This window comes from Staurois parvus, unplaced genomic scaffold (assembly GCF_062004578.1).
Source record: "Staurois parvus isolate SC_StPar_1 unplaced genomic scaffold, SC_StPar_1.0 ptg000217l, whole genome shotgun sequence".
NCBI classification, from domain to species: domain Eukaryota; kingdom Metazoa; phylum Chordata; class Amphibia; order Anura; family Ranidae; genus Staurois; species Staurois parvus.
In genome coordinates this window covers 8,576,485-8,603,985 of record NW_028318013.1, presented here as the reverse complement: position 1 = coordinate 8,603,985, position 27,501 = coordinate 8,576,485, and the positions used below count along the sequence as shown (strand labels likewise).

General features: G+C 39.3%; 1 protein-coding gene across 3 annotated transcripts in view; it reads right to left on the bottom strand.

Annotated features, from left to right (window-relative positions):
* LOC149460930 (myosin-11) overlaps positions 1 to 27,501 on the bottom strand; it is a 186,877-nt gene that overhangs the window by 47,644 nt on the left and 111,732 nt on the right. For all 3 annotated transcript variants that reach the window (XM_089679082.1, XM_089679084.1, XM_089679085.1), the window contains 14 exons: positions 26,842 to 26,960; positions 26,400 to 26,552; positions 19,880 to 20,053; positions 19,625 to 19,798; positions 19,320 to 19,434; positions 18,473 to 18,666; positions 18,138 to 18,259; positions 17,935 to 18,004; positions 13,542 to 13,702; positions 12,474 to 12,582; positions 10,959 to 11,090; positions 10,123 to 10,329; positions 7,495 to 7,632; positions 6,172 to 6,295 (listed from right to left, as the gene is read on the bottom strand). In XM_089679082.1, the coding sequence (XP_089535208.1) occupies positions 6,172 to 6,295; positions 7,495 to 7,632; positions 10,123 to 10,329; positions 10,959 to 11,090; positions 12,474 to 12,582; positions 13,542 to 13,702; positions 17,935 to 18,004; positions 18,138 to 18,259; positions 18,473 to 18,666; positions 19,320 to 19,434; positions 19,625 to 19,798; positions 19,880 to 20,053; positions 26,400 to 26,552; positions 26,842 to 26,960 (1,992 nt within the window). The remainder of the gene's footprint in view (positions 1 to 6,171; positions 6,296 to 7,494; positions 7,633 to 10,122; positions 10,330 to 10,958; positions 11,091 to 12,473; positions 12,583 to 13,541; positions 13,703 to 17,934; positions 18,005 to 18,137; positions 18,260 to 18,472; positions 18,667 to 19,319; positions 19,435 to 19,624; positions 19,799 to 19,879; positions 20,054 to 26,399; positions 26,553 to 26,841; positions 26,961 to 27,501) is intronic.

Here is a 27,501-nt window from a genome sequence, read left to right as displayed (position 1 = left end):
CCCAAATCTTTCCCTCTTACACCAGGTCTTTAGCCATGCATTGAGTTCTCTAATCTGCCCATTTTTACTGAGTTGTGCATGGCACAGGTAATATTTCCGAGAATATCACCTTGGAGGTCCTTCCCTTCAACTTGCAGCCTACCCTTCAACTTGAGGCGATCCTAGTGATGGATCAGTCCTTCTGATTATAGAATTCCCTATTACCACCAACTGTCTAGGCCTTCCTGCACTACCCTCACCACCCCTCCCAGATGGTCTGCCTTCCCGGCTGTTAGGTATAGCAGTGACATCAAGGGCTGCCACCCCCACATCTTCACTCAACCTGGCAAATCTGTTTGGTTGCTCAAACCCAGGGGTGGCCTTCCTTTTCAGTGAGCCCCTACCACTCCCTCTCATTACAGTAAACCATCTTCCTACCTGATAATCCTGACTAGCTCGTCCACCCTGCACATCAATCCCATTAGCTACCTGCTCAGGGAGCAGAAGACCCCTTTCAAGGTTGTCGGTTCTGCCCAGTGTTGCAACTTGCTTCTCCAGATCTCTAACGCGAGCATCCAGAAGGGCAACTTGCTCACATCTGTCGCAGCAGTACCCATCCTGCTCCACTGCTGCATACATGCTGCACACTGTGCACTGCACAAAACCTTCAACACTGCTAGCACTCATTATCCCAGTTACAATATTAATACTACTAATATGAAATATCAGATTTCACTTACAGGTTAGTAGACTCCTGTTATAATCTCCTGTTTCCAAATCCATTTTTTTTAACTCAAAGGTTCACTTGGTCAAAGGTCCACTAAGCAAAATACAACAGGCAAGCTCAGAGTGAGCTCTACAGAATGTTATATAGGACCTGGAGTACCTGTGACCAATTAACCCCTCCCCTTAATCAGCAGACTGAAGGAAGAAAAGGAAAGGGAAAAAATGCTATTTAAAAAGTGACAGAAAAAGTGATTTAAAAAAGTAAAAGCTGCTAGCAAGACCTCAAAGAAGAAAATAAAACAAGCACAAGCAATCACCAGCAGACAAACGTAAAACTGTTTTCCACTCAGGTGCGGACTGACCATTTGGAAACTCGGGCACTGCCCGAGGGGACGGGGTCAGTAGGGGGCCCCATGAGATGCATACAAAAAAGGGGGGGTTTGTGAAAAAGAAATTCACAGAAAAGCGGCTACATAGTGAACAGAACGTGACACACAGGAAGAAATTTCCAAAAATTATGCTTTATTACACATATAAAAATATGACATATGGGCTTTCGCCCTGGTTTACCATCACCTCAGTTGAGACAATACACACAGACCTAAAACCATTTAAAATGACACCAGAACCGGTCTAAATGTATGTGCAGCAGGGAAAATGGCTACAAGAGTCTAGTGTCCCTGTAGCACAAACACACAAGTGAACACTTCCCTAGGGAGGTGTATCCAAAAATTATGCCATAGGCATACCATAATGGAGGATATAAGGGATTAAGCAGTAACCATATAGGCAAATCCCAATCAAGGAATCCAAAAATTATACTATAGATATGTATGTCACATGTATACAATAAAGCAAGCACAATATGCGTCAAAAAGGAGAATAGCAGGCCTCAGGCCTGTATGAAAGAAGACATAAATGTCAAATATATTATACAATACATTCCTGTGCCGGCACAAGTGGTTGGGGCCCATTCATCTGTAATATAGATAGCTGTTTCCTAGAGCTCTTGGATGGGAATATGCCCCATTTATTTCCAGGATGGAGGAAAAGATGCACAAAGCAGCACTCTGCTTGAAGTGGTTTCTTCACCACTATATGTGGACTATACACCACTTTTGTAGGAAAAAACAAGACACATCCCAAAGACTCTTCTGCCTGTTGAAATATATATGGTGGTATATCTTGTATCCTATACAACGCACCATGATGTCCCCATCCTGTGGTGAAACAAACAATGTGTGGGAAGTCACTGACAGAGCTAACACTCTATAGAAGATATATAGGTCATATAGATCACAGAGGACCATATATCTAATGTCCTGTAACAATCCACTCACCGCCTGTGCTATGGATAACAGGAATGAAAGAGAAGTCCTTCATAGGTACTGCCATACAGGGCCAAGGCGGCCAAGGAACCACCGCTGACATCCGCCGATATACCGCGGGTTCCAGCCCCTTCTCGGCGCTTGTGCTGCTTAAGCTTGCCTCATGGCATGTGAAGATGGCTTCCTCCTTATGGGTCAGCGTGCGTTCCACCTAGTGCGCATGACCGGAAGTGACGTATCTGACGTATGACGTCAACGCGTTTCGCCGATGGGCGTATCTCACTCAGCTTCGTCAGGACCAATGAAACAACCGCATTTCAATTTTCTATTTATAGTGGGTAAAGACCCACCCATTTATGCAAAAAACCCAACCTGCAGTTATTCCTAATGGAAGAAAGAGAGGGCTAAATACTTAGCACAGCTGCTGGTCATTGTTGAATATAGTTAAAAAGACAGACATCTGGAGACAACAGAGGGGGGAGAGGCTTTAGCAATTTGGACGGTGCATATATTGATTAAAAAAAAACAAAAAAAAAAACAGAATTAAATATATTCGTCAACTAAAGCACCCATCACACTCTAACCAGAAGATGGCGATATTAATCAGAGAATCAACAAGTCTATCCACTGAGTCTAATTGTCAAAAAAAAAACCATATAAATTACCATAACATACCACAAGATGGCAATATAACCTGAAGATTCTCATTAAGGGTTATTTCTACAAAAATACCCCAATTTTTAAATATCCATCCTATGGTATGATTATTATTAAAGAAAGAAGGTACATAGGAAAAAATTAACTCAGCATTCAATCCTAATACATTTTGTTTAGAGCTATATTTAAACTCATAGCTTAAGATCATCCATATTATTTTAATTGTTTCCGTATACATTTTTAAGGATTAAGTGACATAAAGTCCACCTATTTGTGAAAACAAAAATTCCACAAATTAACCACCACATGGCAATAATGAGGTACATGGCTATAACTATTTTTCCAAAAATACTTGGAGATCACATTCCACATTTAACCCCTTAGGGTGCAATGTATCAAGTTTATATATCCAATATTTTTCCTTTTTAAGCAGTTCTCTGTCAAAATCACCTCTCCTCTGTGGAAAGTGCAGTGCATAGAAACCTTTCACTTTTGTACCATCCAATTTACCTCCATGATATTTAACGTAATGTTGGGCAAGATTACTGTCAGGTTCATTTGATCTAATGTCTCTAAGATGTTCACCTATTCGTACTTTAAGTTGTCTTTTGGTCTTACCTACATACATCTTTTTACAGGGACAGGTTAAGATGTATAATACTCTCACTGTAGAGCAATTTATGAGACTCTGAATTTTATAGTGAGTATTATTTCCTGAATCATGAAAGGAATCCGTTTCATGATTCAGGAAATAATACTCACTATATTTTGAGTATTATTAGAGGTGATTTTGACAGAGAACTGCTTAAAAAGGAAAAATATTGGATATATAAACTTGATACATTGCACCCTAAGGGGTTAAATGTGGAATGTGATCTCCAAGTATTTTTGGAAAAATAGTTATAGCCATGTACCTCATTATTGCCATGTGGTGGTTAATTTGTGGAATTTTTGTTTTCACAAATAGGTGGACTTTATGTCACTTAATCCTTAAAAAGTATATATGTATACGGAAACAATTAAAATAATATGGATGATCTTAAGCTATGAGTTTAAATATAGCTCTAAACAAAATGTATTAGGATTGAATGCTGAGTTAATTTTTTCCTATGTACCTTCTTTCTTTAATAATAATCATACCATAGGATGGATATTTAAAAATTGGGGTATTTTTGTAGAAATAACCCTTAATGAGAATCTTCAGGTTATATTGCCATCTTGTGGTATGTTATGGTAATTTATATGGGTTTTTTTTTGACAATTAGACTCAGTGGATAGACTTGTTGATTCTCTGATTAATATCGCCATCTTCTGGTTAGAGTGTGATGGGTGCTTTAGTTGACGAATATATTTAATTCTGTTTTTTTTTTTTTTTTTTTTTAATCAATATATGCACCGTCCAAATTGCTAAAGCCTCTCCCCCCTCTGTTGTCTCCAGATGTCTGTCTTTTTAACTATATTCAACAATGACCAGCAGCTGTGCTAAGTATTTAGCCCTCTCTTTCTTCCATTAGGAATAACTGCAGGTTGGGTTTTTTGCATAAATGGGTGGGTCTTTACCCACTATAAATAGAAAATTGAAATGCGGTTGTTTCATTGGTCCTGACGAAGCTGAGTGAGATACGCCCATCGGCGAAACGCGTTGACGTCATACGTCAGATACGTCACTTCCGGTCATGCGCACTAGGTGGAACGCGCGCTGACCCATAAGGAGGAAGCCATCTTCACATGCCATGAGGCAAGCTTAAGCAGCACAAGCGCCGAGAAGGGGCTGGAACCCGCGGTATATCGGCGGATGTCAGCGGTGGTTCCTTGGCCGCCTTGGCCCTGTATGGCAGTACCTATGAAGGACTTCTCTTTCATTCCTGTTATCCATAGCACAGGCGGTGAGTGGATTGTTACAGGACATTAGATATATGGTCCTCTGTGATCTATATGACCTATATATCTTCTATAGAGTGTTAGCTCTGTCAGTGACTTCCCACACATTGTTTGTTTCACCACAGGATGGGGACATCATGGTGCGTTGTATAGGATACAAGATATACCACCATATATATTTCAACAGGCAGAAGAGTCTTTGGGATGTGTCTTGTTTTTTCCTACAAAAGTGGTGTATAGTCCACATATAGTGGTGAAGAAACCACTTCAAGCAGAGTGCTGCTTTGTGCATCTTTTCCTCCATCCTGGAAATAAATGGGGCATATTCCCATCCAAGAGCTCTAGGAAACAGCTATCTATATTACAGATGAATGGGCCCCAACCACTTGTGCCGGCACAGGAATGTATTGTATAATATATTTGACATTTATGTCTTCTTTCATACAGGCCTGAGGCCTGCTATTCTCCTTTTTGACGCATATTGTGCTTGCTTTATTGTATACATGTGACATACATATCTATAGTATAATTTTTGGATTCCTTGATTGGGATTTGCCTATATGGTTACTGCTTAATCCCTTATATCCTCCATTATGGTATGCCTATGGCATAATTTTTGGATACACCTCCCTAGGGAAGTGTTCACTTGTGTGTTTGTGCTATAGGGACACTAGACTCTTGTAGCCATTTTCCCTGCTGCACATACATTTAGACCGGTTCTGGTGTCATTTTAAATGGTTTTAGGTCTGTGTGTATTGTCTCAACTGAGGTGATGGTAAACCAGGGCGAAAGCCCATATGTCATATTTTTATATGTGTAATAAAGCATAATTTTTGGAAATTTCTTCCTGTGTGTCACGTTCTGTTCACTATGTAGCCGCTTTTCTGTGAATTTCTTTTTCACAAACCCCCCCTTTTTTGTATGCCTCTTTTGGCTACTGAATGGAGACCATACATTGGGTGACACGCTAATTTATTCAATAACCTCTTAAATAACTATTTTAATATATAGGCCCCATGAGATGCCCCTGGTACCTTTTTCATAGGCTTTTTTTGTGTTTGGGCAAGGACACAGGGGACCCATGATCACCTATTGCCTGGAGGACCCATGAGTTGTCAGTCCACCCCTGTTTCCACTCTACACTCAAATTTCCCACTCTTTTTAGCTTCAGCCAGCAAAATGTGCCAGACCAAGGTACATCCCTTCCCCACTCTTATCAAAGCTAAAGAAAACAAATTTGCAGGAATTATACTTAAGTTCAATATAGGAACATGCCGATTATGAAACCTCAGCCACAGCATCCTGTTATATCTAAACATAATCCTGGCACTTACACAACATGGATTGGCTCTCAAAATTAAAGTATATGATCCTTAATTCAAGTTAAAAATGGTTATCATGGCAAATACAACATATGGTCACTTTTTCAGTCATGTTTTCTATTCCAGTACATCTTATTTATTAATATGACCAATTTCGAACTGTTTTTCATATACCGATTGATACGGATGATCCCTTTTCTACATTTCTATAATAATAGTACCTCTATCTGCATACATTTTTCACTCAGACCACTGGCAAAGCAAACGTTTTGTCGTACCTTCCAGTTCTGAGATCATAGATTCATGTTTGTTTTTTAATTTAGTCAGGTTCTTTGCCTTTTCTTCTTCTTCTGCCAGGTTAGAGGTAAGGTCATTCACTCTCTCTTCAAGCAACTTTCTTTCCTGTTTTTTAAAAAGACAGAAAATGACTTTTGTTTTTTTTTTGTTTTGTTTTTTGCTTTCAATTATTTTTTATTCCTGCTAAATTGATGCACTCATTTATTTAACAGCATGTCTATGGGCCTGATGTGTTTTTCCACAGGAATTTATGTGTAGAAAAAGAAATTCAATACCAATAGAGACCATTTACACCATTGTACTGCAATGCAGCATGTTTTTTGTGCATTACAGTGCATGTTACGTGCCCCCTTAGGGGTGAATAGTATAGTGGTTAGCACTTCTGCCCTGCAGTACTTGCGTTGTCGGTTCCAATACCAACCAAAACACTACCTCCATGAAGTGTTCTCTCTACGCTTGTGTGGGTTTCCTGCAACACTTCAAAGACAGGCTCATAGATAAATTGGCCCTGGTATAAGTTAGGAACCTTACATTGTAATCTCCTTGAGGTTCACACTAGATGCAGTTCAGTGCACTCTTTTTCTGCATCAAAAATGCATTCACCGTGTTTTCCATGTATTCCACAGGTTCACACCAGTGCAGTCGGTTCTAGTCAATTTCCAGTGCAGAAAAAAAAGTAGAAGATGCTGCATTTTTTCTGTACAGAACCATACTGGAACATAGCAAACGGCATCAAAACTGCACCAGAACTGCGTGTGGTGTGAACTGTAAGCAAAAATGTATAGGGAATGTATCCGGAGTGCGTTTTTGTAGTGTGAGCTGGCCCTAAGGGCAGGGACTGATGTGAATGTTTGATATACAGTGTGTGTAAAGAGCTGCATAAATTGTTGGCATTATATAAATACCTATATTACATTAAAACACATGCATCATATATTTTTCACGTGTCTGAAAAGTTAATAATTTTTAATCTTGAATGCTGTTCTACCTACTTTGCTTAACCACACAGTAATGCACAAATTATAAGAGTATTTGTGCACATAGATGTGATAAAAGCCCTTAAGATAAAAGCACAATTGCTGCCAATTCTGAAAAAACTGTGAGGATCTGTTTTCTGAAATGGAAAATAAATGATGTGCTGCCCCTATCTGGCAGACCATTCTGGGTGAAACATAGAGCATTTTGAAAAAATGGGGCAACTGTCTTGCATAAGAGGGACACTTGACTGTTATGGAAGAAGTTTTCCTGTTGCCTTTGGCATCCAGAGGCCTTCTTCCATTTTTCCAATGTAGTAAGGGCTCTACCTTAGTTAATTTGTTGTTGTGGTCATCCATTAAAAGAACATCATCTTCCAGTTTCTTGATCTTGGCCTCTGCAGTCACTTTCTCTAGTTGCAGCTTCTGTCTGGCTGCTTCCTCTTCCTCCAGCTGCTCTTCCAGGTCCTAACATAAAGCATACAAAGTCATGGCACATATTCTGAAAAATTCTGGTGTATGAAAACTTGTTCTAAATTAAAGTTGAACCAGCCTTATCTTCAGCCTTGTACAGTTGTATAGGCTCCTCTCCTGTACTGAGGTCAGCTTACTCTAATTTCACTGTACACTATGAGCTTCTTACAGTGTGCATGAGAAGTCAGGCAGAGCCCACCTTATTTCCTGACTGGAACACAAATAGCATCATCTAAAATTTTCTTCCCCAGCAAGACTGTCCCTGGCCTGGTCTTTTAGCTTTTGGGGATTAAGCATGACGTGTGGCAAGTGGACCTTACCTAGAGTGGTCTGCACGCAAATGCAGTCTACCTGGGAATTCCCTCTCCTCCAGACTGACAACCACCCATCAAGGCATTTTGTTGCTTACATAACTCTTTACACGAGCCAGCCAACTACTGACATCAGGATTAAGGATTCTTAAGAGTAGTGAGGCAAGGTGCTGTGATGTTTTCAGGAAACTGCACTGTGTACAGCATCCTGCTAGCCCCTTCCACCAATCTTGATCTGCCTGCATTGCATAGAGTAGCACAGAGATTCAGAGATGACATCACTCAGTCTAAAATAAAGCATTTAATGAAAAGAGAGATATTTTATTTTAAAGTTTATTGGCATACTGTTGAGGGGGAAAGATAGAACTAAAGAAGGCAAAATATAAGCATAATAAAGTTTTGGCTTAAAACATTAAGGCCTAGTTCACACTGTTATTGAAACCAGGCATTTGAGGGCTGTTTTTAACACTCCTCAAACGTCTATGCAAATGATACTATGGACAGCACACAGTTCTGTTCACATTTATCAAAACATGAAGTGTTAGCGTTGTCACTTCAAAATTGAATTCAAAACTCCTTCATGTCGAGTCAGAAGGAGTTTAAGCCTTTCAATGCCTCCTATTCAAGTCTATGATGAAGCTCCTCAAAAGTACTGGCAGGCATTTGCAGGGCATTTGCCCTGTGGTTGTGGCACGTTCATTTAGTTTGTGGTGTGGCTTTAGCGCTTGTCAAACACTTATAAAACGCTTCAAAACTGCTCATAAGGTGTTTGGGGAGTGTTTTTAATGCTTGCAAAAAGCCAGTCTAATACTGACTAAAGCCCATACTAAAGCTCATTAATGCCTAAGGCCCATTAACACCTGTCTACCTACCACCCATACTAAAGCTCATTAACACCTGCCTAATGTCTATACTAAGGCTATCAGAGCTTTGGTAAGAGAAATTTAGTCAAGTGTGAACAAGCCCTTATAGCCCAAGTCTATAGCAATCAAAGTGACTAGTTCTTTTTGAAAGCTAGGGCTTAAAAAATCTAAGTTGGAAGCTGATTAGTTGCTATTGGAGTTTTTTCTTCTACTTTACACTTTTCCCAAATTGGCGTCCGGTCCATTAGAATTAACACAGTATCATGTTAACTTGCGGTTTAACAAATTGGTTTATGGCTACTGTTTTGAAGCCAAGCTTGTTAATATGGAAGAAATTATCAATAACAACAGAGGTCTTTGTTTAATTTCAAAGCTATTACTAGAAAACTTAAAAAAACGAATCTGTTGCTATGGGCAATACACATTAAGTGTCTCTCCCAGTGCAATCAGTTAGACAGTGGACTGGCTGCAAACATGACAGTGGAGCTTTCTCTTACCTTCTTTCTCTAGTGCATTCTGCAGGGCTGGGGTGTCAATGGGGTTGATTGGCAAACAGACTGTGCCCTTTGGAAGTGCAGTTGCACTCTGCAAGTGCAGTTGCTCCAGAGCTTGGTAAATGAGCGGAAGCTCTACTAACTTCCATCATCTAATCATGTGCAACCAAAAATGCTGATTTTTTTTTATTTTACTTGCACCTGATTGGTATTCTTTGTGAAGCTTTACCCAATTTACTAAGCTCTGAAGCAACTGCACTTATAAAGTGCACAGTCTATTTGCCTTTAGTAAATCAACCTCAGTGAGTCCTGCTCTGCATTTATTTTGAATGAGGGCTACTATTGCCATGCCATTTCTTACATACTTTCCCTTTTTCATATTGCTGGAATAGATACTGAATTGCTGAGATGGATAAAAAAATATTGACAGAAGAGCTAAAAAATAATGTTCCTTTTCTTTAAAATTAGAACCTGGTTAGATAAGAAAAAACTTCAGTCTTGGCTACATGATTTCTGCAAAAGGAATCCATCTGAACTCATTCTCCCCTTCAAAGAGGATGACACTGTTAAAATCCTAGGACTAGGCTTTTGCTGATGTAGGCAGCAGTGGAGGAAATCTGCAGCAGGATTTTTACCAGGAAAAACAACCATTTCAGTCTTGCTGTTGGTCTTTATGTATCTGATACAGCAAACCATTGACAAAGATTTGCGTATGTATTTATACCTTTTTGTATGCTGTAAGTCCAGTTCAAGTATGTACAGGGACATTTTTTTTAAGTAGGTCTTCTAAAAGCAAAATGGGAAGCTATGCAATACCTGCATCTGCTGCAGCATTTTTTTCTTCTCTGCCTGCAGTTGCTGGCCACGTTCTTCTTCTTCTTCTATCCTCGCTTCCATTTCATGAAGAATCTCCTCCAATTCTTGCTTCTTAGCCTGTAAACGTATTCTCATCTCTTCTGCTTCAGCATACAGCTCTGTTTCAGCTTGAAGCTGCTCTTGGAGGACATTCTTCTCTTCTGTAATCTGATAGAACAAACAATAAATGTATAAATACATAAGTGGTCAATATAGTGACGTTGATGTACAGTTATTCACTATAAGGTCATCACAAGAAGCAAATAGGAAAAAGCTTCTTCGCCTGCAAATAGGAAAAGACTTCTTTCACCTGCAAATAGGAAAAGGCTTCTTCACGGTAAGAGCTGTAAAAATGTGAAATATGCTCCCTCAAGAACTAGTTCTGGCCAGCTTAGTAGATTGTTTTAAAAAAAGACCTGGGATCTTTCCCATGCACAAAAAAATACAAAATACACCTGGATACTAATATTTATAGGTAATAACACCAAGGGTATTTTATGCAGGGAATATTTGATTGTCTACTGGGGGATCAAGAAGGATTTTTTTCCCCCTGCTGGAGCAATTTGGACCATGCTTTATTGGGGTTTCTGTTGCCTTTTGCTGGATCAATTGTGGGTATAGGATTGTGTATATGGAGGTTTTCTATTTGTTTATGGGTGTTTTTTTTTCTATTGGTCGAACTAAATGAACCTGGCCAATTTATCTTGGAACACAACTGCAAAATATACCATTAAAATTCAATTATAGCTGTGAAAATAGATTAGTTGAGCTAGTGAGAAATGTTTGCATCTCTATACCTGCACATGTTTCATCTGTAGTTCCTTAAATTCAAGCTCTGTTTTGTGGAATTTCTCAGTGACTACTTTAAGCTCTTCATCCTTAGCTTGCATTTCTTCTTCTTGACGGGTCACTTGCAGAAGAGGCTTCACCTGGAAAAAGAATGACAGTCAGAGAAACATAAATACATTGTGATGTATTGTTTGCTATATCTATGCATAATCAAAACCAAGTAACAACAATAGGAGTGTGACCTAAATACCACCTTCACTGATCAACAAAGAGAAAGAATTTTACTGATACATAGAGCATCTTTTTCAAATAAAACCCAAGAGATGGGATACAACATTTTAGCAAGGTGGTATTGAGTTCCTACGACTGTACATAAATCGTTCCCATACGTTTCACCACTGTCAGAAAGAGGAGGGCCCCATGCCCCGAGTTTTCTGGTCTTGTGCATGTCTCTGGAACTTCTGGACACAAGTTAATTACTGGATTTTTAAGTTGATAGATGCCAAATTACATTCCTGCCTTTCTTTTGCACTTAAACTCCATGTCAATGAAGTGCTACAAGTGTTCCCTACTGATACAATGCAGCTAAGATGTGTATTCCACTGTATTGGAAACAAACCACTGCTCCTCCCATTAGTCTGTGGTTCACCAAGATCAATTAAATCAAACTAATGGAAGGAATCATACTCTCAGCAAATCACAGCGAAGATCATTTCCCTAAAACATGGCTACCTGTTCACCAGAATATCGAGACATTCTAGGCTCCCAATTGTGAACTACTGAACCAAACCCTCTGGAGATGCAGGAAACACCATTAGGAATATGTCTGCTTCACATGACCCATGATATACACGGGAAAACCTATTCCCACCCCCACATACATTTTTTCCCTTCTCACTTCCACACTCTTAAAACTCATCTCTTTTTTTGCTTCCTTCTTCCTTTTCTTTTCCTTTTTGTTTTCTTGGCCTTAACAGGCTACATGGGACATATGTTCACTGCTCATCTTTGAAACACTTGACACTCAGGTACTAGGTTGGAATTGTTTTCAGTAGCATATATAAACTGCAGGCATTTTCCCTGACTAGTGCTGATTATCACTGCTCAGTTTTTTTTCTATTTCAGCAGATACAGTAGTTGCTTTATTTCTACTGTGTACATAAAAATCATGCCTACATTATATAGCACTTTTAGATATTTTTTACATTGTTGAAGATGCCAATAGGCAGCCAAGGAAATGGAATTCAAACATATGTTGTGTTTGTATTCATCCTCTTCATTACAATATTATCCCTTTTATTCTTCGGGAGTTTGGGGCTGCAAGCAGCTGCTCAGTTTGCCTTTATTATAATCTGTCAAAGGGTCACATGCAGGACACAACTGATGACATATACATAAGCTTGAAAGCTAGAAATGAGATAACCCCATAAACAGTAAAATGCAGTAAATCTGTGAGATGGACATTTATACATATACAGACATACATGCAGTACATATAAAGATGTTTCTTTCACCAGAATTACCTTAGTGAACAGTCTCCACCACTGCCAGTTTCTCAACTTTAAATAAGCAGCACAGTTTCTCTGAATTACTCTCATAGCGGTCAGTTGCTGTTGTCTCTTTGCAAAGGCCCTTTAAAAGTAAAAGGTTGTACAATTTACAGTTCAAGGGCACAGAACATTTTTGCTTTGAATACTGGGACATATTACTTTCAGAAAAAGCATATTTGCAGTGAGTGGGGTTGGTGATTCAGAGACTGTATTTGTAAGCTAACCCTTCCCTACTCTATCCATAATAAAATAATTTTGCCTTGAGCTAGACTTTAAAAAGAATATAAATGTGCCTAGAAAATCTTGACATGAGAAAGCTATTAAAAATTTGAATCCCTCTGGGACTATAAAATTCCATATTTGTATTCGTGTTTTGTCTTTAAACACAGATAAATGAGTGAAGAAATCACTAATCATAAATACATATTTGCATATAGTCCTAGACATTTATGTGGGTTTAAAGATTTTGTAAATTAGCTAATGGGCAACCTCCAGCCCTTCACATTTGATTGGTCTAGTTGTTCCTAGCCCCTGGAGCAGAAATATACTTCTGATTTTTGCATTCCCTTTAATTTAAACAGTTTTTTTTCTTGAATGTTAGTCTTCAAATTAGTGTCCTAGTAAGCAGTCAAAGCTAATGGTATTATATATCATATAAATCTAGGCAATGCATAAATAATAGACTACAGAAGGTTACAAAGGACTTATGCTAATTGTTCAATGCTAGAAAAAGCTTTGTATTTTTGGCAAAAACCTGCATTAATCCTGATACATGTTGGAGAGAAGGGTTCTCTGATTAGCACTGTCAGGAATGTGGGTCTCTATATGTTTTCTTATGTCTGGTGGATGGAAATTGTTTTCCCACATTTATTGGCCTGCTTGATAGTATTACCTCTGCACTAATAAGTAGAACAGGTCAGAAGGGCTTTCTTCACTGTTTTCTAAAAGTAAAAACCTCCTTGTAACATTAGTTTCCTGCTGAAGTATACAGTAGCTGATTACATGTAATGTAAAAAAAGTCCATATCTTAGTGTCACTCACTTTCTTGCAAGGTAACCACGGCTTTGAGCTTGGAATGCAATAATAATATCTGTTATCTTTAAGTCTCTTTCTTCTTCCAGGTGGGCGAGGACACCTGTTCTGAAGAATATTTTACTTTGGCCAATTCTGAATAAATTAGGGTCAAGCTCTAAGGCTTTCATCTAAAAAGAAAGACATTTCACATACATTGTAAATCACCATTTTTTCATTGGGCTATATTAATCACTGACTTATCAAACAAAATATCCAGATACACTATATTACCAAAAGTATTAGGAAACCCCTCCAAATTATTGGATTCAAGTGTTACAATCACCTCCATGGCCACAAGTGTATAAAAGAAAGCATCTAAGCATGCAGACTGCTTTGACAAACATTTGAGAAAGAATGGGTCACTCTCAGGAGCTCAAAGAATTCAAGCGTGGCACCGTGATAGGTTGCCATCTGTGCAATAAGTCCATCCATGAAATTTCTTTGCTGCTAAATATTCCACAATCAATCTGTTAGTGGTAATATAACAAAGTGGAAGTGACTGGGAACAATAGCAACTCAGCTACGAAGTGGTAGGCCACTTAAAATGACAGAGTGGGGTCAGCGCTTGCTGAAGCGCACAGTGCGCAGAAGTCATCAACTGTCTGCAGAATCAATTGCTAAAGACCTCCATAATTTGTGTGGCCTTCAGATTAGCACAACAACTGTGCGTAGAAAGTTTCATTGCATGGGTTTCCATGGCTGAGCAGCTGCATTCAAGCCTTACATCACCAAAGCAAAGTGTCAGATGCAGTGGTGTAAAGCACACCACCATTGGACTCTAGAGCAGTGGAGACCTGTTCTCTGGAGTGACGAATCGCACCTCTCTGTCTGGAAATCCGCTGGACGTGTCTGGGTTTGGCGGTTGCCAGGAGAGCGGTACTTGCCTGACTGCATTGTGCCAAGTGTAAAGTTTGGTGGAAGGGGGATTATGGTGTGGGGTTGTTTTTTAGGGGTTGGGCTTGGCCCCTTAGTTTCAGTGAAGGGAACTCTTAAGGCATCAGCATACCAAGACATTTTAGACAATTTCATGCTCCTAACTTTGTGGGAACAGTTTGGGGATGGACCCTTCCTGTTCCAACATGACTGTGCACCAGTGCACAAAGCAAGGTCCATAAAGACATGGATGAGCAAGTTTGGGGCGGAGGAACCTGACTGGCCTGTGGTTCTGACCTCAACCCAATAGAACACCTTTGGGATGAATAAGAGTGGAGGCTGCGAGCCAGGCCTTCCATAAAGACATGGATGAGCAAGTTTGGGGTGGAGGAACTTGACTGGTCTGTGGTTCTGACCTCAATCCAATAGAACACCTTTGGGATGAATAAGAGTGGAGGCTGCGAGCCAGGCCTTCTCGTCTGACATCAGTGCCTAATGAACATTCCCACAGACACATTCCTAAACCTTGTAGACAGCGTTCCCAAAAGAGTTGAAGCTGTTATAGCTGCAGAGGGTGAGTCAACTGAATATTGAACCCTATAGAATAAGACTGGGATGCCATTAAAGTTCAAGTGTGTGTAAAGGCAGGCTTCCCAATCCTGACCTCAACCCGACAGAACACCTTTGGGATGAATTGTAGTGGAGACTGCGAGCCAGGCCTTCTCGTTTAACATCAGTACCTGACCTCACAAATGCGCTTCTGGAAGAATAGTCAAACATTCCCATAGACACACTCCTAAACCTTGTGGACAGCCTTCCCAGAAGAGTTGAAGCTGTTATAACTGCAAAGGGTAGGCCAACTCAATATTGACCCCTCTGGACTATGACTGGGATGCCATTAAAGTTCATGTGCATGTAAAGGCAGGTGTCCTAATACTTTTGGCAATATACTAAAAGCACTTCAAGAAAATTAATAATACAATTATTCTGAGAATATTCTGAGAATTCTGAGAATCACTCATGAAGCTCACATTACCTTGTAAATAAAAATAGCAAACTTGCATTGCAAAAACTAATGAAGTACAATAAGCCCCACAATATCCAACATATGAAATCTGTTCTACACCATTTTTTAACAGTCATAAGAAATAAGTAATTTATCAGTGTATCATTGATAAATATATGATTTATATAGTTCATCTTGTCATTGCATGTATTTAGCATACATTCACTCACTGACCCCTAAATAGGGCTATCTTGAAAATATACATAACCAATTGATAATTGAAGGTTACTTTAGTAAAGGCCATGAAGTAACAAATCACTCAATAGAACATTTGAAATGAGGAGGAAGAGAGAAAAAGTGCTTTACAGTACAATGTATGTCAAATTGTTAGGCCACATTGTTTAGGTGAGACAACAGCCAGGAACATATGTTCATTAAAGTGTTACTAAACCCAGGACCATACATTCATTCTATCTGGTCTCCCACAGAACACACTACATTGAAATGCAATTGCTTTAGTAAATATAAACTGCTAAATACCTTTTCTTATCAGCAGTTAGAGCAGTCTTGTGACTTCTATCAATGTCCAGCAGAGTACATAGTAAAGCTTGTAGGAGGACTTTTCTTTCTGCTCTAGGAGGATGTAGAACCCATGACCTCTGTCTAGACAGTGCTGATTGGCCCTGTGCTGATCACATGTACTCTCCCAAGAAAAAAAAATCTCTCTAGCAATACACACTAAACTGAGCATATGCAGAGTGTCTCCATGATATGTCTTATCAGAAGATAAGAGGGAGACACTGGAAGAAGGGGAGGATCAGAGAAGTCAGGATCAAACCGCATTTTCAAACAATGAAAAGGATTAACCCCTTAGGTTCCACAGTGAGTATAACAAGCATGTTTTACTGAATATACAGACTGTTATTACTGTTGTGGGTTTAGTAATACTTTAAGATTAATAACACCCTCTTTCATTAATTTCTTCCTTTGTTGCCCCTCATTAGGGTAGTAAATCTGTGGGTTTAGTAACATTTTAAGATTAGTAATAACCTCTTTCATACATTTGTTCCTTTGCTGCCCCTCAGTAGGATACTAAATCCAAACTATGATGTTCAGCTGTTTATAGGCCTCTCTATTAAGTTAATTGCCACTGGCAAAGACAAAAAAGGGTTCCACTTGCCACCCCTAATGTCACCAAACACAAAACAGCTGCCACTGGAAGAGCTCCAAGACATATTAGGACCATAGCATGTTACAAATTGGGTCAGGTGGTATGCTCAAAATGAATAGAGCAATAAATTGACCCACACCATGTTCCTGCACAGGATTCCCTCTTCATCTAATGTTCAACAATTTTCACAGTAACCTAACAATTTGTTTAACATAGGGTATAAATGTTTGTTTAACCTCCCTAGCGGTATGATTATGTCCATATTTCTGTGCTGAAAGCGGTACTTTTTTTGCATGGAAATATGTATTTTTTTTATTGTAGGCCTGTAATTTTTAGGAATAACTCACTGAAATCTGTCCGAACAAGAGTCTAGTAAACATTCCAGATAGGATAAAACTTGAAACACAAAATCATAAATTATAATTTAATAAATAATTATAAAAATAATAATATAATAATAATACATTTAGTTCAATAATATAATCAAACCAAAAACACTGAAATTTGAAATATAGCACCAAGTTCGCACATCGCTGAGCAAAGTCGCAAAATGGTTTTCAGTGTCTGATGACAAATTTCCCCACGAATCATTATCAATCAATTCTGCAAGTAGTTCTGATTTACTATCGCTGTTCTCTAGTCGGTCTAAAACCGCTTTTGACCAAAAGGGACGCTTTTTGGACGCCATGGACTTTTCTAAGTTTCCAGGCAGAAAGAACAGTCAAAATGCAGGCAGGGCACATGACAAAGCAGTAGGGACAAATGTATGTGAAATGGTTTGATACAGTAATGTTTTACTATGTCAAATTAATTTCTAAGAAAATGACAGTTTCTAAAAATGTTTAAATTTGCCGCCGTTCCGGCCCCCGTACATCCCGACACTCGCAGGGACCGGAACACGGAAGCCAGATGCCGGCATCGGCCAGAGGAGATGGCCGGGGACGCTGCAGGGGACACATCGCGGGAGCAAAGGACAAGGTAAGCGCTGCAGGGAATCCCTGAGCAACGCCGCATGGTAAGCCCGGGTGTAGCTCGGGGTTACCGCTTTTGGTACTGAAGCTTTACCCCGAGCTACACTCGGGAATACCGCCAGGGAGGTTAATGGCATAAGTGGATGTGAACAAATCAGAGTGAGTTAATCAATTAATTTAAAAAGTATCAGCCAACACTTAATTTTTAGGCACTTTTAATTGTTAGAGGCTTTTGAATGTGATATTTATTTGTTTACCTATGACTATATACTGTATGTGTAATGTTTATAAACAAGGTGAAAATCTATTACATCAATGTCTATTCAATTTTTATATTACCATAAGTATGCAGGCCTGTTTGCCATCCATAAAGCCCTTTGGGATAGAACCAGCAGCAAGAATTTCATATCTGTGATCAAAAACAAATGCAGTGGCTTATTTTGTAGTCATATAGGATCTAAAACATAAGAAATGTTTTTTATACCATTATTTTTTTTTCTAGTTCTTGCTTTTAATCTTGTTTTCACATGAACAAATCTTACCTTTGACGGAACTCCTGGAATACAATCCTATTTGGGAATCCTTGACGACAAATTCTGATTCCTTCCAAGACACCATTGCACCTCAACTGTTCCAACACAAGGTGGGCATCAAGTTTTCCTGACTAATGAAACACGAAATATGCTTAAAAATTGTGAATTCTTTCTCAGGATAGGGCTTTTGTTACCTTTTGTTACTTAGCCATTCAGTGTAGTTATATTGTATAGTGTACACCAGTATGCAAGAAACCAAATTAAGTGGCACTGTGCGCTTGGAAACTAATGGTGTAAAAATCTATTTCAACAATTCTTATAATAAAAGAAAAATGTCCACTGACCCGTTTTTCATGATTTGGAATAATACAACGGACAAAGTTAGGGCTTGTGTTTCTTAGTGTTGTCATTAGCTTGCTTAGCTGCTCCTTATAAAGCTGGCCAACGGTACGGAACATGCCTTTTTTAGTCTTGGAAGCACTTGGTAAGGAGCTTTCTGTCATTTTTGCCATCTGGTCCAGTCCCACAATACGATCGACTAGAATTATAAAACATGTTTTTAAAGATATATGACTTTGCTACCTAAACTTATTTAAATAAACTAAAAATGAAAACCTGAACAGAGCTTTAAGGCATAGGCTGAAAAGTAGAAGAGTAATATGTGGCTGCTTCTAGCCTAATCTTAACCTCACCACTCTTCAAACGGCTACCACTCTCTTCAGAGCTCCACTGAATAGGTCCAATGAAAGTTACTTAAAATTACATTTGGATGGTTGAATATTATTTTTAAAACAGTGAATTATGAAATAAAACTGCTATGTCTGCTGGCCCTTTCAGATGCTAAGAGACATGGTCATCCAATTACCCTCAGGAAAGCTAACACCAGGCATGCCTCCTCAGTAGATAAACATTTACACTTGTCTGATAAGTACCTGCATGTTTGTGCTCCATTCTAATACAAAAAAAATAGCAGTCAAAGATGAGATAATATATGCATTTCCAATTTCAATATAATGTTCATAATCTAAGAGCTTATGTATCCTGCCTCAGCAATCTTCTGATCAAAAGAGACTGTTACATGTCATCATGCCTCTACTTTGTATTGCCATGCACCAACCTCTATCATTATAAAGCACTTTTAAAGCACATTTAGGTGGTTAATGATTGCTAAAAATACAAATAATTTAATACCATCTTTCCATAGGTCTCCAACAAATTTATCAGATGACTGGTTCAATAGTGAAGTTACATTGTCATTCAAAGGGTCCATGTTTTTGGTCAACCAAGCAGTGGCATCATAGTCCACCTGAAGAATAAGCAAAAAAACATTTTAGCTTGTCTGTAGTAGACTTTTTTTACTTACATTATATAAAAAGTCATGTTACAAAAATAGTTTTTTTTTCTAAGATAAAATTAGAATTTTACTTTAATAATTTACAAAATATCGAAGCAGGATTAGAAACATAGATTTAAAAGAACCCAAAAAAGACACATACCTTTCCTGCATAGTGAAGAAGGGTGAAGATGGTTTTATCTTTCAGCTGCTTCGGTTTTTGAAACTTAATGTGGTTTCCTTGTTCTTGAATGAGTTTTTCAACAAATGAAACATCAGTTGCCTTGGGGAACCAGCATTCTTCATCAAGAAGGGCCAAAACACCAGGTGGGTTGTTCTTCATAAGGAAAAAAAAACTTGTATAGACCCAATCAAGATATATTACACTTTATATTACATATATTTATTATTAGCTTACAGGTCTTTCGATAAGTTCAATGCATGGCTGCAGATCAAGGCCAAAATCAATGAAGTTCCATTCAATGCCTTCTCTTTGGTATTCCTCTTGTTCCAGAATGAACATAGTATGGTTGAACAACTGTTGAAGTTTTTCATTGGTATAGTTGATGCATAGCTGCTCAAATGAGTTCACCTGAAATGTAAAAACAAAGTTTGATGCAGCTCATACATACTAACAATATACATAAATAGTTCAATGATCTAACTATTATTATCTAAACTGTTATGCCTTTTCAAAACAAACCATTCCAAAGTGAACAGAAGGCACAAAGAGCCAACTTAATAAATTTGTATCAGTAGTGATAACAGCGTCTTTTAGCCACCACCTTCACTTATGTGCAGCAGGGCAATAGCATTAATTTCTGTGTCTTGAAGTGTAATTATCATGCCTAAGCAGCTTTCATTACATAGCAACTTAATAGTAATGGATTTATAATAACAGGTACAGTATATTGAGTGGCTATGACTGTCAATTACATACTGAATGTGTTGCAGCTCCTGACTTTGACTATGGTCAGCAGCTCTGGCATATAAATCAAATTTTTCCACAAAAATAGGTAGTTAAAGATTTTTCAATATTTATAGTACTATTAGGCTTCATTAACAAGGCCATAAATGCATTTACAAACATTTTCAGATAGCATTAGTGTCAGTTAGCGTCCCTCCCAGATAGCATCAGATTGCCCGTCACTACATCAGTCATCACATTTAACCCCTTGATTGTCAGAAACACACTCACATACACAATAAACCTCCATTGCTAGTATAGTGTCTGAATGAATCAATATCTTTGATCAGATCAGCACTATACCAGCGTTCACATTAGTATAGTGTCCCCAAAAACACAGCTTTAGTAAGATCACCTGCCAGCACCTCAGCACCTGTGTTTATCCCCTACGCTTAACCCCCCTCTCCCCCAGCGAGTGTAGTGTCAGTAGATCACTGTCACTTGATACATTGAACACAAAACCACAGTGTTCTCAGAATCAGGCCTGATCTCTGCTATCACTTGCAGGTAATTTTTTCTCCCACGAGTCGCACTAGGTGCCTATAAATTTAGTGGCCAAAATGTCCAACGAAAGGTACTCTAGTGAAGAGGCCTACAGGATTCTGAGCAAGACAGATGAGAATGAAGGGGAAGCCTCACTGACAGAATCTGCCTCAGAATACAAACCGGTACACAGCAGCGGCAACCTGACAGATAGCTCAGACGATGGAGAAGAGGTCCCTGACCCCATTCCCAGGTTGTTGAGATGTTACAATTGCATGATGATTCTCACAAGCAGCAGAGTGCCAGTACTAGTGCCGCTCTACATTTTGGTGAACTGGCAAGCACCAGCGGCCTAGTACTTCCTGGTCTTTAATATACCAGCACTGCAGTATCACTTGGTGACGTGGTGAGTCCATAAGTGCAGTTCAAGCTGGTGCGGTGGTGAGCACAAGTCGTTTCCCGCAGCCACCAAGAATTCGCACACAGGCCTATAGAGCCCCTAGTGTCCTTCCGCATGTGCTTGCAAATCCTGATTGGCAGCCCACAAATTCTGCAGCACCCATACTTCCCCCATTTACCACCCAACCCAGAATTCAAGTGGAAACAGAAAATTTAACTACTCCCCTTGATTTTTTGGAGCTGTTTTTCACAGAAGATCTGTATGCATTGATTGTGGATCAAAGCAATTTATATGCACAACAGTTTATCACCACCAACCCATATTCAAACCTTACCAGACCATTTGCATGGAAACCTATTACGGTTTCTGAATTTAAATATTTTTTGGGCTTAAACTTCAACATGGGCATTACTAAAAAAAATTTATTCTGGTTGTATTGGTCCACAGACCTGATTCATCATATGCCTGTGTTCTGCTCCCATGGCCAGGCATAGATATGAGAATATAATGCAATTTATGCATTTCAACAACAATACACTCTGTAGTCCTTGGGGTGACCCTGAATTTGACCAGCTCCACAACATTCGGTCCCTCATAAATCAACTTAACCAAAGATCTGCAGATGTCTATACTCCCCAGTAAAACATCTGTTTTGATGAGTTCCTCATTAGTTTTTCTGGCTGCCTTGCATTTAACCACTTGCCTACCAGGTACTTATACCACCTTCCTGCCCAGGCCAATTTTCAGCTTTCAGTGCTGTCGCACTTTGAATGACGGTTGCGCACTCATGCAACACTATACCCATATGAAATTTTTATAATTTTTTTCACACAAATAGAGCTTTCTTTTGGTGGTATTTACTCACTGCAGGGTATTTTATTTTTTGAGCTATAAACAAAAAAAAAGCAAAAACTTTGAAAAAAAAAGTTTTCTTTGTTTCTATTATAAAATTTGCAAACAGGTAATTTTTCTCCTGATGCATTGATGAGGCTGCACTAATAGGCAGCACTGATGTGCACTGATAAGCAGCACTGATGGGCACTGATAGGTGGCAGGAATAGGCAGCACTGAGGGGCACTGATAGGTAGCACTGATAGGCGGCACTGATGAGCTTGCACTGATGAGGTGGCACTGATTATGCTGCACTGATATGCAACAATGATGGGCACTGATGGGCAGCACTGATTGGCACTGACAGGTGGCACTGATGGGCAGCACTGACTGATGACACTGACTGGCGACACTGCTGGGCACTGACTGGCGGCAATGCTGGGCACTGGTTGGTGGCACTACTGGGCACAGGTAGGTGGCACTACTAGGCACTGCTGGGCACAGGTGAGTGGCACTGCTGTGCACAGGTGGGTGGCACTGCTGGGCACTTGTGGGCGGCACTACTGGGCAAATGTGGGTGGCACTGATGGGTGGCACTGCTGGGCACTGATCATCAGGACACTGATCATCAGTGCCCTGATGATCGGTGCTGATCCATCCTCTGACAATTGCCGGTTATCGGCAGTACTTTATTCACACTGTGACAGCGTGAGGAAAGTGCAGCCAATATCCGACAACTGCATTTACCGGTGATCTGCTGTGTCATTGGACACAGCTGATCACGTGGTAAAAGACTGCTGTGTTTGGTCTTTTACCACATCACATGATCAGCTGTGTCTGTAGGACACAGTGATCACGGAAATCGCCGGGTGCATGCCCCCGGGGGTGCGCTGGAGGGTGCATTCTGGGAGGACGTCATTCGGCTATAGTGCGGTTGACAAGTGGTTAAACAATTTCTCCCCAGCAAGTGTGCCAGATATGGGATCAAGATGTATATAAGACCTGTGAGAGGGCAACAGGCTATACATATACGTTTTGGATTTACAAGGGAAAAGATGGTCACGTGGAGCCCCCTGGATGTACAGACTACATGGGGAGCATTGGCAAGATAGTTTGGAACTTGGTGTCATCCTTTTTCCATATGGGGTACCACTTATACGTGGACAATTTTTAGTTAAGCGTGCCACCATTTAGACATTTGTACAATCTTGGAATTGGCGCATGTGGCACCATGTGACCTAATTGCTGGGGGTTCCCCAACAGCTTCTAAATACCCATCTTAAAAAAGAGGGAAAAAGCCTGCTTGTGAAATTATGAATTGCTCGCAGTGAAGTGGAAGGACAAACGGGATGTTTTCTTCCTGTCTTCCGTTCACGCAGACACGACCATCCAAATTGCCACAGCAGCTGGTGTTGTTGAGAAGCCCCTCTGTGTCCACGACTATAACCTTAACATGGAAGGGGTGGACTTCAAGGACCAAATGATGAAGCCGTACTTAGTTTCCAAAAAAGCCAGACGCTGGTACAAAAAAGTGTCTGTTTATTTATTTCAATTGGCTCTATAATGCTTTTATGCTTTACAAAGCAATTGGATGTAGTGGATCCTTCCTAAAATTCCAGGAAGAGATCATCACGGCCCTTTTGTATCCAGAAGGTGCTATGGTCCAAACCTCCAACCCAGATGCAGTTAGCCGGCTGCAAGAGAGGCATTTTCCTGCTGCCATACCTGGTACCCTAACCCAAGGACACCCCAAAAAAGATGTGTCTGTAGCAGACATGGAATTAGGCGTTACACCTGCTTTTTTTGTCCCTCCTATCTTGGCCAACCTGGTCTCTCCCTCAAGGACTGCTTCTGTTGCTACCACACACTAGTGGAGTATTAGTATAGGGTACAGCATGGACAGTTCAGGGCACATATTTGCACAGGGTCTCAAAAGATGTTAGGTAGTCAGGAAACTGGCTATCGCATTTTGAGAGACCTTATAATCTGGTTAAAGTTAAAGGTAAAAAAAACCATAAAAAGTAAAAGTACAAAAAAAATTTAATTTTAAAAACCAAAAAAAGTTGTCTTTTTTTTTGTTGTCAAGTTACTGTTATACTGTTACAGTTTTACTGTTACTGTTTTATTGTTAACCATTGCTGTTTTCTTTGCAGAAATGCCATTCAGCTGAAGCACTGATCTGTTTATTCTGATAGCAACAGGGTCTTGCTCTCAGAATATACACAAGTAAGTGCGTACAGTGCTGTTGGATGAGATTTTTTATCCGCAGTTAAAAAAGAGCATATATGCCCAAGCATGGGGGCCTGGGGTGGCCAGTGGGTGGATGGTCCCTAATCTTCAGCATATATTTAGAAAAAAAAAATTGGCAGAGATTTCTTCATCCACATCGATCGATGTGAATAGAGGAATCTGTTAGGTTCTTTTTTTGTCATTCAGCACGGGCTGAATGACAAAAAAACATTTCATGTGTGCCCACAATTAGAAGTGGGTGGATGCAGGGCGGTATATTCTAATGGTGGGCATACCACACACTTTTTCTGGCAGACATTTATTCTTTTTTTTTTCATTCAGCCCACAGGCTTCATAAAATAAAGGAACACAGCATATGTACCCAACAAGGACCAGCTGCGTACTTTTTTAATACAGAATTGTCACTTAAATAATTTATTGCTCATGCATGCTATAGATATATGTGGAATTACTCCCCAAAATACATTCTACTACTTCTTCTGAGTACGGTGATAACACATGTGAGAGATGTTTTGGCGGTCTAGCCGCGTACAGGACCTCAAAATCCAAAAAGCACCTTCAAGTTTTTAAAAGACTTTATTTCCTCATTTAACTTCCTAACTACCTATCACAGTTTCGGAGGCCCTGAAATGCCAGGATAGCACCAACTCCCCCAAAATGACTCCTTTTTGGTAAGTAGACACCCCACAGAATTTGATAAAAAGCATGGTGAGTATTTTGCAGATCTCGTTTGTTGCCATGTTTTTGGAAAATGAAGAAAGAAAACAAAACCTTGTGAGAAAAAAAGGAGATCTGCAAAATACTCACCATGCCTGTTATTAAATTCCCTGGGGTGTCTACTTTCTAAAAAGTGGTCATTTGGGGGGGGGGGGTTGGTGCTATCCTGGCAGTTCAGGGCCTCCAAAACTGTGACAGGTAGTGAGGAAGTAAAAGGTGGAAGTTACGCACCTTCAGGCTTTCAAAGTGGTCATTGGATTTTGGGCTCCTGTATGTGGCTAGGCTCCCAAAAAGTCTCACACATGTGGTATCCCCATATTTGGTAGGAGTAGCAGAATGTATTTTGGGCTGTAATTCCACATGCACCCATGGCATGTGTGAGCACTATGTCATTTAAGTGATAACTTTGTGTAAAAAAAAAAGGTGATCAAATACCACCAAAAAAAAATCTCTATTTGTGTGAAAAAAGGACATAAATTTCATTTATGTACCATATTGCATGACCGCGCAATTGGCAGTAAAACTAGCACAGCGCTGTATAACAAAAAATGGTGTAAATTGCAATATATGTACCATAGTTTATATACATTATATTACTTTCACACAAAGCAATCAATATATACTTATTGGGTTTTTTTTTCTACCAAAGACGTAGCAGAATACATTTTGGCCTAAATTTATGGCTAACTTTGAGTTTACTATATATTTTTTTGTTTATAGCGCAAAATATAAAAAGCGCACAGGTGATCAAATACCACCAAAAGAAAGCTCTATTAGTGTGAAAAAAAAGGACATACATTTTGTTTGGGTACATCATTGCATGACCGCGCAATTACCAGTCGAAATAGCGCAGCATCGAATAGCAAAAATATATAGCAAGGCCTGGTCAGGAAGGGGAGTAAATCCTCTGGAGGGCAAGTGGTTAAAGTGCCTTTGTAGTGTTATTATTATTGTTTATCATACATCTGGATATATGAAGAATGAACACAGCATCCAAATTCTGATATCTTTCAGTGTTACAGCACAGTAGCTGAGCAATGTGGAATATCCCCTCAGATGGATCTAGCTGGGACCAAAGGTATGTTCATAATTGTTGCTAAGTTATGACAAAATCAGATATTGTTGTGGTAGCTGATGGGGTTTTATGTTCACGCATAGGCTTGCAATATCAATCTGGCATTAAAAAAGTAAAGTTATCTATTAACTGTTTATAAGGTAGCACATAATAAATCAATTCAATACAGCCAATGAGTTGATAATAATTAAATATCAGCCAACAACTTTACTTACCTCAAAAATCTCAAATCCAGCAATGTCAAGAATACCCAAGAAAGAGGCTCCTTGTCTCTTGGTTTTATCCAGAGCCTTATTAACCCGATTAAGAAGCCACAAAAAGAGTCTTTCATAGGTGGCTTTGGCTAAAGCTTCAATTGCAAAGTCAGCCTATAGGCAGAAGCATAGAAAAAAAATCTATATTTAAAAATATGACAACATACAAAATAATAATTTTCAAAAATAAGTGATATCTTGAAATAACAAAAAGAAACCCCATAATCATCATGAACACAGCACAATGACTTATTAATACACAGAAAACTGTGAACAACATCTAAAGTTCTTTAACCACAATAAATCCTCAAATTAATCCATGGATCAAGATATTTACACTCAACCCTATAATATGAATGGATGTGTATTTCAGTAGACTGTTTTGCAATATTGCAAAACTTACCTGTTCTTTGGTTTGAGCTTTTTGCACAAAATCCCTTCCAACCTTGATGCGAGGGGAAAGAATAGATCTTGTAAAGTCTGTCACTTGGATTCCCATAAGGTGACAACATTTCTGAGCAGCTGGGAATATATTAAGTAAAGTTAAGTGATTTATATTTGTATAGTAAATCATGTCTCAATTACCAGAGGGATTTATTTAATAAATCTAGAGAGTGCAAAATCAGGTGTACTTCTGTCCAGAAACCAATCAGCTTGAGCAAGCTGAGGTTAATAGTTGATTGGCTACCATGCACAGGTGCACCAGATACTGAGTGAGCCAGTTTTAGTAAATCTCCCCCAAAGTGTCAAAGGAAAGAACAGTCTTTGCTACCAATGTAAGAACTAGTTCCTCCTTGTATTATGATGTTTTGATGAATCAGGCCCAGTGTGGTTTGTATCAAATTCCATGGTATTTACATACAATAATTCTTGAATTAGTGGATAATTTTTAGTACTAACAAAAATACAAATTCTTCCTACAGTATACACAGTTTACAGCACCCAATATTTGGCCTGATTTGCTAAAGAAGTAGAGGATATTCACTCAAAAAATGGGTGAATATTCACTTCAGTTGTCCAATCATGTAAAATGCATGTGCACACGATTGGGTATTCAAAGTGG